General features: G+C 36.7%; 1 protein-coding gene across 1 annotated transcript in view; it reads left to right on the top strand.

The window, feature by feature from the left end:
- LOC124595800 (ribonuclease Z, mitochondrial) overlaps positions 1–14,957 on the top strand; it is a 137,625-nt gene that overhangs the window by 91,430 nt on the left and 31,238 nt on the right. Inside the window, exons 5-7 of the mRNA XM_047134688.1 lie at positions 1,047–1,191; positions 5,601–5,885; positions 11,222–11,428. Of these exons, the coding sequence (XP_046990644.1) occupies positions 1,047–1,191; positions 5,601–5,885; positions 11,222–11,428 (637 nt within the window). The remainder of the gene's footprint in view (positions 1–1,046; positions 1,192–5,600; positions 5,886–11,221; positions 11,429–14,957) is intronic.

Raw genomic sequence — 14,957 nt, 5'->3', positions numbered from 1 at the left:
CTTGTAGGAGGCCTTTGCCTTCAGTGGGACAACACAGGCTATTTTCATTCATTCATTCATTCATTCAAATACCTGTACAGTGACCGAATTCCTCCTTTGCAACCCTTATCATTACAGTCTCTCATAATTAAATAAAACATTGATCTGGGTTCAAAATCGAATACTGTTTTCTGAAGGGCAACATGTCAGCTTTTGAATGTTATCTTTACTTAAAAAGCAGCATTAATGTTTGTATATGGCATCCACAAATTTTATTGTAAATCTGTTCAAACATAAGAAGAGTTTGTAAGTAAATTGATAGAATTTAGTACTATGTCCTCTTGTGTTTCACAGAACTGTCATATTCTAAGCAGAACAATAGAGTGTTGTTGTGGCTAGTTCATAGTTTCTTGCATATCCCGTGCAATAGCACTACTTGAAGCAAATTTCACTTAATTGTTCGAGCAATGCCGATACTGTATTGAGCATTTCTGCATATCGGGAAAGCTTGAGCCTGTTTGAATGTGAGTACTGTTTGCCCAGTCCTGCCCTTCTGAATTCTTCAAAATAAATCTGCACATGACTTCAATAGCCAAAGCTTCCTTTTTGAATGTAAAGGTGACCACCACATATTCTACTAAACAAGGTAAAAATGTCAACCTCAGCAGTAATACTTTAAGCTGCGAATGTAAGATGACTGCATTTTTCAAATGATGAATTTGTGATAAAATCTCATCGTATAACCGGGTAAATACAGTAACCTGAATGTGCCAAGCCTAACAACCTCACTGGACATATATATATTTGTATCGGGTAATTCGTCAATACATCTGGCGGAATTACAAGAATAGACAAGCACATAAACAACATTGAATAGCTTTCAATTGATGCCCCTCTCCCCAAACAAATGTATATACACACTGAAAGGAAAGTAATTTTTCCACATTAAAAATTTCTAATTCATATTTACAAACAGGGTATTCAGCCCTTTGTCTTTTCCAATTTTATAATGTTTGAAATGAAAAAATCTTAAAAATTTTTAAAATGACAGTGAATTTTGCTTGCAGTTGTGGAATGTCCATCTGATAGCTTTCTGGACTCATTCATCAATAACCCCATGTTTCGAGAGCATCAAGCAGTAGCAGAGAAGGACGAAGATCTGGCTTACCTCGTTGTACACTTTACACCACCAGAGGTCATGAACGATGTAAGGTTTGTTTCTTCTTTTGTGAATTTCTTAACAATTTTAGTAATTGACCTGTATCATACATGCACTAGTTTGGCTCTTAAATTGAAAAGTTAAAAATTCAGCCCCAGTGGGTTGTAAGAATATAGAAAAATTGGAGAGTGGTCTATGTAAGCATTTCACACGTGTTTCTATCAAACAGAAAACATACGTTTTCAGGAGTGAGTCAGTGTTTCATTTGTATATTTACCACAACAAATGCTGCAAAGCAATAGGAGGGATCTAGTAATTTCCATTTCTCTCATTTGAATTCTTCCCTCCTCCACCCTCACTTACTTCGCTTCTTGATCAGTAGCACCAGTTAAATATTGTAAACTTTGTCTTTACACTTGTCTTCACCACTCACACCTCTTCTGTGCTCATGGTTTGTCATGCTTCCCTCCCTCCCAAAACCTTTGGTTTGTTGTTTTTGACATTGACATTTGATTCCAGCCATCCACATCACTCTTATTGTTTTCATAATAATAACGACACACATACCAGTCTAACTCAAGCGTATGCAAGCATTAGTTGGACTAATGCATGTACATGCCTGAGTTGTATTGGAATGTGTGTCATTACAAATACGTTCAGCCTGCATGACTACTTATAACACACTTATGATAGCTGCACTGACAGTTGGAGTCTAGAACTGCAGGGCAATTTTTGATAGATGACATGAAGACCAGTGCTTGACCACCTTTCCATCCTGGAGGTGCCTCTGTTGAGAGGCCATACAAACATGTGGTTCCTGAAGAGAGGCAGCAGCCTTTTTTCAGTAGTTGCAGGGGTTACTGTCTGGATGACTGACTGCTCTGGTCTTGTAACATCAACCAAAATAACCTTGCTGTGCTGGTACTGTGAACAGCTGGAAGCAAGGGGAAACTACGCCTTTAATTTTTCCCTGTAGACATGCAGCTCTACTGTATGATTAAATTATGATGACATCCTCTTGTGTAAAATATTCTGGAGGTAAAATAGTCCCACATTCAGATCTCTTGGCAGGGTCTACTCAGAAGGATGTCATCGTCAGGAGAAACAGAACTGGCATTCAAAAAATCAGAGCATGCCCTTAATCGGGCAAGTAGGTCAGAAAATAGATTAAAGTTGTATGTAGTTGGAATTAGTGAAGTTTGGTGGCAGGAGAAAAAACTTGAATACAGGATTGAAAATACAAAATCATATAGGTGTGATGCAGGAGCAGGTTGAATAATGAATAAGAAAATTAGAGTGCAGGTAAACTACTATGAACAGCATAGTGAATGCATTATTGTAGACAAGATAGACACAAAGCATGCATCCATCACAGTGGTAAGGATTTATATGCCAACTAGCTCTGCAGATGAGGAGATTGAAGAAATGTATGGTGAAACAAAAGAAATTATTTAGATAGTTAAGGGAGATGAAAATTTACTAGTGTTGGGCAATTGGAATTCGTTAACACTAAAAGGAAGAGAAGGAAAAATAGTAGGTGAAAAATGGATTGGGGAAATGAATCAAAGAAGAAACCACCTGGTAGAATTTTGCACAGAGCATAATTTAATCATCGCTAACACCTTGTTTAAGTATTATGAAAAAAGGTTATACACCTGGAAGGGACTTGGAGACACTGGAAGGTTTCAGATTGATAATATAAAGGTAAGACAGAAATTATGGAACCAGATTTTAAATAGTAAAACATTTCCAGGGGTACATGTGTACCTTGACCTCAGTTAATTGGTTATGAACTGGAGACAGAAACTGAAGAAATTTCAAAAAGGTAGAGAATTAAGGAGACGGAACCTAGATAAGAACCAGTGGTTACGGGGTATTTCTAAGGAAGCATTAGTCATGATTGACAAGAAAGGAAAGAAATACAGTAGAAGATGAATAAGTAGCTTTGAGAGGTGAAATAGCGAAAACCAAGCTAGATGGTGCAATGGTTAGCACACTGGACTCGCATTCGGGAGGATAACTGTTCAAACCTGCAGTCAACCTTCTTGATTTATGTTTTCCGTGATTTCGCTTCAGGTAAATGCCGGGATGGTTCCTTTGAAGGGGCACAGCCAATTTTCTTCCCCATCCTTCCCTAATCCAAGCTTCTGTTCCATATCTAATGACCTCATTGTCGACAGGACTTTAAACGCTAATCTTCTCCTCCTCCTCCTCCACCTCCGCCGAAATAGTGAAGGCAGCAGAGGATCAGATAGTTAAAAAGACAAGGCCTAGTAGGACTCTTTGGCTAACGTGGGAGGTATTGAATTTAATTGATGAAAGGAGGAAATATAAAAATGCAGTAAATGAAATAGGTAAGGGGAATACAAACATCAAAAAAATGAGATTGGCAAGAAGAGCAAAATGACTAAGAAGGAATGGCTAGAGAGCAGATGTAAGGATTAGAAGTATATAACACTAGAAGAAAGACAGATACCACCTAAGGGACAATTAAAGAGGCTTCGGGAGAAAAGAGAAGCAGCTGTGTGAATATCAAGAGCTCAGATGGGAAATCAATCCTAAGCAAAGGAGGGAAAGCTGAAATGTGGAAGGAGTATATAGAGGATTTATACAAGGGAGTTGAACATAAAAGCAATAACGTGGGAGGGGAGAAGATGCAGATGAAAATGACGTGGGAGACACGATACTGTGAGAAGAATTTGACACAGCTCTGAAAGACCTAAGTTGAAACGAAGACTTCAGAGTGGGTGACATTTTGTAAGAACTACTGATAGCCTTGGTAGAGTCAGCCATGACAAAAATATTCCACCTCATTTGCAAGATGTATGAGACATTTTAAATACCCTCAGACTTCAAGTAGAATAAAATAATTCCAATTCCAAAGAAAGCAGATGCTGACAGGTGTGAATATTACCAAACTATCAGTTTAATAAGTCATGGTTGCAAAGCACTAACTCACATTCTTTACAGAAGAATGGAAAAATTGGTACGAGCCAAGGAAATACTGAGCCTGCAACTTATGTTAGAAGATATGTTAAGGAAATACAAACTTAACAAATTTGGCATTTGTAGTCTTAAAGCAAGCTTTTGACAATGTTGACTGTGGTCCGCTCTTTGAAATTTTGAGGGTAGTTGGGCCAAAATGCAGTGAGCGAAAGGCTATTTACAGCTTGTACAGAAGCTAGACAGCAGTTAATGAGTTTAGGGGCATGAAGGGGAAGCAGTGGTTGAGAAAGGGGTGAGACAGGGTTGTAGGATATGCCCAGTGTTATTCAGTCTGTACATTGAGCCAGCAGTAAAAGAACCCAAAGAAAAATTTGGAGTAGAAAGTAAATTCCTGGGAGAAGAAACAAAAATTTTGGTGTTTGCTGATGACATTGTAATTCTTTCAGACAGCAAAGGATTTGAAAGAGCATCTGAACGGAACGGACATTGTTTCGAAAGGAGGATATAAGATGAACTTCAGCAAAAGCAAAACAAGAATAATGTAATAAAGTTTAATTAAATTGGGTGATGTCAAGGGAATTAGTTTAGCAAACGAGACACTTAAAGTGGTAGATGAGTTTTGCTATATGGGCAGGCAGGAAAAAACTGATGATTTTCGAAGTAGAGAGTATATAATATGTGGACTGGCAATGACAAGAAAACTGTTTCTGAAGAAGTGAAATTTTTTAACATAAAATATAGAGTTAGGTATCGAAGTTTTTTTCAGAAAGGATATGTGTAGAATGTAGCCATGTATGGAAGTGAAAGATGGGCAATAAATAGTTTAGACTAGAAAGCTTTTGAAATATGCTGCTACAGAAGACTGCTGAAGAGAAAATGGGTAAATCACGTGACTAATGAGGAGGTGCTTTAATGGAATTGGAGAGAAAAGAAATTTGTGGACAACCTGACTAGAAGAAGGTATTTGTCAGTTGGACACATTCTAAGGCTTCAAGGAATCACCAATTTGGTACTGGAAGGAAAAGTGGGATAAAAATCATAGAGGGAGATCAAGCTAGAGATGAATATGGTAAACAGGTTCAGAAGGGCGAAGGTTGCAGTAGTTACTTGGAGATGAAGCTTCCACAGGATAGAGTAATGTGGAGAGCAGGTTAAACCAGTCTTCGACTAAAGACAACAAAACAACAAGAACAAGATAGTAGCCGTCACTTTCGGAGCTATGTTTAATTCCCTCCATGCTTCTTCCCTTAGCCCTGACATATCTGTATGTAAATAAAAACAGTAATGAAACAGTGTGCTGAATGATACAGCATTTATTTCTTTTGTGTGACAGATAAGTGAGCAAGAGTTTTACTAAAACAGAAAAAGAAGAGTCTGTCCTTAATAGAAACTGCTTTGCAATTTGATCATACCATGAACACACAAGAAGTATAACCTTTTCACAATTTTGAACTATTTATAGAATTCAGTGTCCAAAAAAGACTGCTCAGACACTATGTATATGTCATTTTAACAGGTACCGCAAATGGATGGATGCATTCTCACAAAGTACTTTCCACCTAGCAATTAATGAAGGAAGTACTTGTACAGGAAGCATAGCAGTGCATCGCATCCAAAATAAATTGCACCAGCTTCATCCATTTATCTTCCCATTGCTTAATGATTCTGGAATACTCCATGAAGAAGTGGAACCTGAGACATCATCATCATCATCACCGACTGCAGTAGCTGTGCAACAGAATGTAATACAGGCCAGGACATTGTGTTCGGTTAATTTAAGGCCGAACAGGATGCTAGACAGGTTTGTGTACCCCTTGATTTTCCCATTATTTTCACACGAGATGTTGAATAAAGGAAAATTCATTGCGGAGGGACACGATTCTTTTGTAACAAAATCATCTTTACATTTGATTGAATTTATTTTAATTGAGTTTAAATAAATCATGGTATTTTTTATTTATTTTTTATTTTTTGTGATAATACTTTTGCTTGTAAAACATTTATGTCCATGAAAATACGTAACACTATTATGATTTATTATGATAAAGTTTGATGAACACTATTATAATTTATTATGATAAAGTTTGATGTTTTTTGCTCCCAATTTCTAATATTTTCTAATTAACCGAGAGTAAAACTTAAAATTAAGAAGATTAAAATGTTTTAAAAACTATAATGAGAAACCTGGAAACAATATGAGTAAGTAATGGCATAACAAAAAAAAAATCAACCACCTGTCTTGTAGACAAGAGATTGGTCAGTGGATAAGAGTGTAGCAATTGTGATTTTTAAAAATAAAAAGAAATACGAAAGTAGACACACACACACACACACACACACACACACACACACACACACAAGACAGAAGACTCCACCTACATGGATCAGGGGAGTACTACACATCAGGGGTGCTACTTTGGCTGACTGTGTGTGGGGTGCATACAAGGTTAATTTTTGATTAGAGTAGGCCATTCTCCATCCAGTTCAAATAGGATAACCTAGAAGACTACAAAGTATCAATGTAACATCCAAAGAAATGCCCCTGTAGATGAGACTTAAAATACTAATGATCAGCTACCAAAGCATTTGCAATGAAATGACAAGAGTTTGAAGCACTCGTAGAAATCAGTGGAGTTCCCGTAATATTAGACACAGAAATATAGCAAAAACCTTAAACTGATAAGAGTGAAGTGTTTTGCCTAAATCTGAGTTTATATTAAAATGATAGACTAATGGGAAATGGGAGAGCTGTATTTGTTGCAGTAGACTGCAAACTCATAGCCACTAAGAGAAAAATTGATACTACATGTGAGGTTGTTTGGGTGAGACTCCCAATATCAAGGGTGAACAAAAACTTTACAATTTAGTCCTTATTCTCAGATGTAACCAAAAACCTATGAGAATATCTCAGCTCACTGGTATGTGTCCCCCAATCATATCATCAACTGCCCAACAGTTGATTGGGATAGTTACAGTTTTGTAAGTAGTGGGTGTGACAGACATATTGTGAAACAGTATTAAATGCCTTCTCAGAAAACTGCCTGAAACAAATGATTTTGAAGCCCACTTATGATGGTCCTATATTATTTCTAATCGCAAAAAAAATATAATGGACATCGTCGAAGATGTCTGCATGGTAACTGTTATTGATGATCATGAGGTGGTTGTAGCAAAAATGATTACCATAGTTCCACAGGCAAACTAAAACCAGTAGAAATATTTACATATTCTCTAAAATAGGTAAACAGGCAGTAGTGTTAATGCCAATGAGGAACCTGAAACCTTTACCTCTGGGCAGGAGCATTTAGAGGAACTATGACACAAGATAAGAAAATTTTTGACCAAGTGCTTAATAGATGTGTACCTAATAGAGTATTCATGATTTTTGTGCTCCCTCCGTAGTATACAGTCTTTGTAAAATAAAGGCAAATGCTGCACGGCATGTGTAAAACAACGCATAGGGTCGTAGACAGAGGAAGGCTAAAAGAAATGTTTGGCTGTTAGTAGGGCAATGCATGAAGAATTCAGTGACTACCATTGTAGAATCGTACTGGAAAAACCCCTGACAAAACCAAAAGAAATTCTGGTCATACATAAAAGTGGTCAGTGGCACACAAATTAGTGTCCACTCACATTTTAGATAACACAGGCACAGAAATTGATGGCAGCAAAGCTATAGCAGAAATGATGAACCTCATTTTCAAATGTTCCTTTACAAAGGAAAATCTGGGAGTACTGCCCCAGTGAAATTTTCACACTCTTGCAAATGTGAGTGATGTAGATTTAATGTCAGTGGCATTGAGAAACAGCTGAAAGCATCATAATGAAACCAGTGAAAGCATCATAACTAAACAAAGCTCTGGGGCCCAATGGAATCCCTATCAGATTCCATGTAGAATTTGTATTGTAGTTACCTCTTCTTTTTAACCATAATGTGCTGTAGATCCCCCAGACAAATATCTGTGTCCAGCAGTTGGAAGAAAGCACAGTTCACACGAGTGTACAATAAGGGAGCAATCCATACTACTGGTACTCTTATTAAAGATCTTAGACATACATCTGTTGTAAGATCTTGTGATGTGTTCATACCTCAAACATTGACCTGGTAGACAGTACTAGTAGTAATCTCAGACTTTATCTTGATGATACAGTATCTGTACGAACTATTACCTAAAGAAAAAAGGCAAAAAAGCATAAATTTCTGATCATCTTGATAAGATTTAAAAGTGGCTCAGAGATTGGTAACTTGCTTTAAAACGTTCACAATTGGCATCTGTTAACTCATATAAATATTTGTCTATTACAGTTTATGGGTACATGAAGTGGGATGATCAAATAGGCTCAATCTTGAGTAAAGCAGATGGCAGGCCTTTGTTTGTTGGTAGGATTCTGGAGGAATACTATCAGTCTGCAAGGGAGATTGGTTACAAGATACTTGTGACACATCATAAAATATTGCTCAAGTTTGTTAGATCTACACCAAATTGGAGTGATTTTTTTTTTCCTTTTTTTGGGGTGAGGGGAGGGAGGGGTATTGAATTTACATAGAGAAGGGCAGCATGAAAGGTCACAGGACTGTTTGACACATGGGAAAGTGTCATGGAAATGCTAAAAACTTGAGATGGCAGACACTAGAAAATAAATGCCATCCAATTCATGAAAGATTATTTACAAAATCTCAATAAACCGCTTCAAGGGAGAAATATATTACTACACTACAACTCCCTACTTAATGCCCCCATAGCAATTGTGAAGACAAGAGTAGACTATTTACTGAGCACACAGAGGCGCTATGACAGTCCTCCTTCCCATGCCCTGTATACCGAGGGAGTGGAAAGAAGCCCTGGTAAGTGGCACAATGAAAAGTACGATCTACCAGGCACTACACAGTTGTTTGCACAGTATGGTTGTACTTGTAGATGTAGAAATTGTGTAACTGGCTTTTTTCAGGTTTGGTTCCATGCAATTATGCAATCACAGTGGAAATACTATTGCCTTTCAAAAAATTCTCTAACTAATCCCTGACATTTGTATTTATTAATCATGATGCATTCCCGGGCAATAGCTTAGTTTTCAGATGACAGTTCTGTACTTTAGTTTGTTAACCTAGTTCTCAAGAATGCACTGTTGAGTTCTGCTCTTGTACTTAACACTTCTCAGCTGAACTACTACTGAAAAGTGTTTGTGATTTCCTCAGAAAAGTATGCATATGGAGGGGTGGGGGGGGGAGTGCAGATGACAATTAGAAGTGGTGATGAAATACAGAAATTGTATTTGGAAGATCATAATTTTCTCTCAGATCAAACTGATTGATGTGTCACTCATTTAGATATCCTTTTCTGACAATAACATCAGCTATTCTACTTTGGCAATAGAAGATGTCAGTCATTAAGGAAACGTTCAGTAGACCAAAATGAGCTAATTGCTGTATACATTCTCCAAATAATGTAGAATTTCTAATGAATATTAGGATACTAGGGCTGAAGATCAGTATAATGAGTGTGATGTTTGCTAATCATCTGTTAAGAAGAAACAAAGAAGCTGTTGTAGAACTAAGGCCAGCAGATCTAAAATTTACAATTATATTTGAATGTAATATTCATAGATGAGGATCACGCATTTAGTATGATGCTCTTTAGTACTGGTTATGGTGAAAATGTGAAACAAACATATAGTAACGAAGACAAAATGTAAGTTACCTGTTACAATTTCTAAATAGAGCATTCATTCTGTGAACTTATTAAAAGTTAAAACCATGGTTCTGACAATCTGTAAGGTCTCACAAAAAATTAAAACTTGTTACTGCATCACAGTTTGCCATTTTTCAAGTGATACCAAAAAATATGAGTAATGTATATCAAGTGATTTCTGGTGTAAACTAACATTTAAGTTGTAAAGTCAAAATCACATAAATACATTTGGACATGAAAACAGATTTCAAGACTTGTCATTTCTCTTAAGAAAATGTACCCATCATGGAAGTAAATAACAAGAGTGAGGTTAGTGTGAGGAAAGAAATAAAATATATTATAACAAACACAGGTGTTTATTAAGAAGTTGACAAATACATAATCTTCATAATCAGAACATGACATGTTTCCATCATGTATAAGAACATTCTGGATAGTTATTTATAAGCTCTAGTTTATTTGCTCTCTTCTTTCTATGTCAAAATGCAGTGAGACACTTTTCAGATATGTAATTTTTGAAATACTTGGTCGCACCAGTGTGTAATGAGTTAGTACGTATCAGTATTTGCTGGAGACACATGTTCTGTTCTGTTTTCCAAGTTTATGACAGCTAATGTATTTGATCGGGTCTTGGTAACTATTTTATATATATAATGACAGGCTTATGTTCATTATCTACATTTAAACAATGGATGACCCAGGATGAAATAACAATATGAAATAGGCTAGGTTGCTATGCACCACTTGTTGGAGCCACTGCACAGAAAACACACACATTTAAATGTAAACTAATCTGTTGTATAGAGCACTTACCGGAATTTTCCAGTATTTCATTTTCCCTAGTTGCTTCTGTTCTGTCCTACAGCCCAGTGCTTCATCCCTTTGTTACTGTTCTTCATTGCATTACTTTGTTCAGTGTCTGTTCTTTTCTTTCTCCACCTTCCTGTGTTTACTTGTTGCCTGCCAAACTACAAATGCTTTGTACCCAGTTACTATGAATGCTGGACTTCTGAGCCATCCTGTAACAATGTTCTCGCCCACTTACAACACACAGCAATGTGCCTGAGTTTTACTAATCTTCATTAAAATGTAAATGTCATGTGACTAGGGCCTCCCGTTGGGTAGACCGTTTGCCGGGTGCAAGTCTTTTGATTTGACACCTGAGTGGAGAAAACCTCCGACCCAGCCGGGAATCGAACCTGGGCCCTTACGATTGACATTCTGTCGCACTGACCACTCAGCTGCCGGGGGGGACGCACATCTGCATTTAATATGATAGGCTTGTTCCCATTCTCACCTTGATCTTCATTCTTTATGTTGCATAATTTTTACGAAAAATTTAAAAATGTATTTGTGTAATGATTAGATATACTGATAACAATCCTCCATGACAATAATTACTATAAATATTAAATTATGAAAGGCTAATTTGATTTTTTTCCTCTAGTGAATCTACCGTGAAGATAAATGTTAAATCTTTTATTGAAGAGATAAATGGTATTGAAGGTTTCTCGGAAGCACTAACTGAATTGCAAGATCAGTTAAAATCATATGACAAAGACGTTGCACCATATCCTAAGATTGTCTTTCTTGGAACAGGTTCTTGCATTCCAAACAAAACTAGAAATACAAGTGGAATTGTCTTGGAAGTGAGGTGAGTGGATTTAAGGTACTGAAATCATGACACAGGAATGAATTTAATTTATTTAGCTCAAAAATGTCACAACTTCACAAAAATTCTAATTATTTCCATTTATCATTTACTTCTCTTTGCTGTTTGTCTTGTCATCAATGACCTTCTTAATGTTGCAATGTTTTGTTGAGGAAGTATAAGGAAGTTCTGTTCAAAGAAAAGTATCTATTAGTGTTTCCTCATGTAGCTTGTGTGTTGAAATTTTCAAGGTCTTATCCGCTTATTATCAAACTGCTTATTTTCGTAAGTTTGAAGTATGGCAGGAAGAACACAGGTTGCTGTGATTGACACTTCTGTTAAAATATTTTTGTTTTCAATTTTAACTGTTAGGTTAAAGAGATACAAATTATAAGTTTTTAGGTTAATGTGGAATGTAAAAGTCTAGTATACTTTTATAGTGCCCTGCTATATTGTTGATTCTGTGTAATATCAAATAGGGCATTATGAAAGTAGTCCTGCCATCCCGTCAAAGCAATGGTGAGTGAAGCGTATTGACACCCACAGCTATGAACACAAATTAGTTGCATTGGATAGTTCTGTAATCACTACAGCAAGAATAGTGATAATGAACTTAAGTGAAAGGTAACAGATGCGCTTCACATTAATTTTGTGTAGATCGATATACAACAGGACAAATAGATTTTGCCTACTTAGTTTTGTAAGACATTTGAAAGTGTTAATCTCCATGACTGACATGTAGTATCTTCTTGATGTGAACCTGATTAAAAGAATTCTCAACCCTCGCATTACCGAGCGGAGTATTCTGACTACCCCAGGTTGATTTTTTCCGTATAATAATGTTATCTGAAGGGCCTTATGCCTGTGGTTTCATGACTTTGTACTAAAATGATTGACGTTGAATTCACACTCATGACTGTCTAATTTTTTGGCTTTATCATTGTTATTAAAGTCATTTATTGGTGGGATTGTGAGACTACCCCACTTGGTACGAAAGGTCTTATTTTTTTATTTGTAGAAAAAGATGATTTTGCAAAATATATCTGTCATTCATCTTCTTTGTTGAGTTTTGCCATAGATCCAATGTTTGTTATTGTTGCTGGTTACTATTGTTGAGTTGAATTTGATGTTCACTGTTGAGCTGACATTACACAAGTCAGTATTTCACCCGCAAGGAAGAATGTCCAAAGGGCTTTCTAGTGAAGAGATCACGGAAATTCTATACAATTCTGCTGTCTGTGACAATGAAAATGAATGAGACATTGATAATGAACTGAATGAATATACGGAACCTCTTGACAAAGACCATGTCATAGCATCAGATGAAGCTGATGATGAAATATCAGAAGACACTACACATTCACGTGAACAAGTAGAAGAAGAAGAGGATGATGATGAAGAAGAAGAAGACACTGGAGATTTGTTTGTTTCTATAAGTGGACTACAATTTTCTAGTGAACCACCAAAGGTGGGTGGCGTCGACGTCGCAACATTTTGAACGTAACACCTGGCCCAGTGAATGATGGAAAAACAATCAAAACAATAACAGAGTCATTTCTGTTAGTTATCTCACCGGAAATCGTGAGCATCATTGTAGAAGAAACGAACAGGGAAGCCAAACGAGTAATTTCTTTGTGGAATGCAGCTCATTCTTCGAACAAAACGACATGGAGAGAGATAAATGCAGCTGAAGTGTACACTATATTAGCAATTCTAATAGGAGCTGGTCGAACTCGTGGACATCGCACAAGTGCTTCCAATCTATGGGGAGGTAATGTTGCCTTTCGGCGACCATTCTTTTCTGCTGCCATGTCAAGAAACTGATTTTTGTCTGTACTGAAATTCTTGCAGTTTGACAACAGAGACACAAGAGCACAGAGAATTGAAGAAACCAAGGACAAGCTACAAGCCATCAGGGTAGTGATCGACATATTTCAGTCTGACTTGTGCAAGAACTTCTATCCTTATGAATACGTGACTATTGATGAACGATTAGCAATGTACCAAGGAAACTGCCCTTTTAGGGTTTATATGAAGAGCAAACCTGGAAAGTATGGCATTAAAATTTGGGTTTGTGCTGATGTGAAGACATCTTACTTATTACGGATCCAAATTTACACAGGAATGGTGGACAATACTTGGGAAGTGAATCAAGGGCAGAGAGTTGTTTTGAATCTGATGGAACCATTTCTGAATAACGGTCATGGTGTAACAACTGATAATTTTTTCACCAATTTTCCATTGGCTGTTGAATTACTGAAACGAAACACGACATTGCTTGGTACCTTGTGTTCCAATAAGAAAGATATTCCGAAGGAATTCTTGCCAAACAGAAAGAGAGAAGTTCACTCTTCAATGTTTGGTTTCACAAATGACTTGACCCTAGTTTCCTATGTTCCAAAGAAGGGAACGGCAGTAATACTACTCTCTACCCAGCATGATGAGAGACAAGTGAGTGGTGAAGAAAGTGAACACAAACCCAAAATCATACTGCACTACAACAAAACCAAAGGTGCTGTAGATAATGGGGACAAAATTACAAGAGAATACAGTTGTGTTAGAGGAACGAGGCGGTGCTCACTAAGAATCTTCATGGAAATGATAGATATTGCAGCACTGAATGCATATATTCTGTACACTCAGAGATTTCCTGAATGGCAGAAGAATAACCGAAGCCAACGTAAACTCTTCATGACTTAACTGGCATTTGGACTCAGCAAAGGCAACATGGAAGAGAGAGCCAAAAATATCAATGGTCTTCATAAAGAAGTACAAGATGCACGGAAAGCTTGTGGTATTGCATTTCCTACAGCAGTGATCCAGACCCAGTGTTCCAAGTTACCAACGCCACAACGATGTCAAGATTGCAAGAGAAGCGAAGATCGGAAAACAAGAGTGTGTTGTGTAACATGCAAGAAACCTGTTTGTAATATACACAGAGAAGAAACTGTTACTGTGAAGTGCATGCAGTGCAAAAATGTACTTGACTGAAAAGTTGAAAAAAGTCTTGTGTTATTTTACTGCAGTGGCTGTTGAGGTACGTAATTATTAATTTTCTGTTCATTGAGTACTGAATTTAGTGAAAGATATATTTTTTTTTTTTTTTTTTTTTTTTTTTTTTTTTTTTTTTTTTTTTTTGTGTGCTTTGTATCTGTGATCTGATTAAATACTTCTAATAAACTGAAAAGCTGTTTTTCAATACTAAATAAACCCATTCAATGGAAATAACGAAATCTGAGAACAAATATTACAATAAAACACAAAACTCTTTTGGGGTAGTCCAAATTCCCCGCTTGGTAAAATAGAGGTGTGAAAAAGCTTGGTAACGGGAGGGTTAAACGGTCAAAAGGGCATAAAGTTGGAGACGTATGTATGGCACGGTTTCTTTGTAAAATTTGTTGATGATACAGCAATGTGATTAACAACGGTGCCGGTACAGGATATCTTTTTACCATTTACTCATTGTGGCTTTATGGGGGTATGCATGTAAATGTGTGTACATTATTAATGTATTTGGTTGAAGTAAAATTAC

This window comes from Schistocerca americana, chromosome 2, assembly GCF_021461395.2.
Source record: "Schistocerca americana isolate TAMUIC-IGC-003095 chromosome 2, iqSchAmer2.1, whole genome shotgun sequence".
NCBI classification, from domain to species: Eukaryota; Metazoa; Arthropoda; class Insecta; order Orthoptera; family Acrididae; genus Schistocerca; species Schistocerca americana.
The sequence above is the reverse complement of the archived record's forward strand: the minus strand, read 5'-3'. Positions and strand labels throughout refer to the sequence as shown.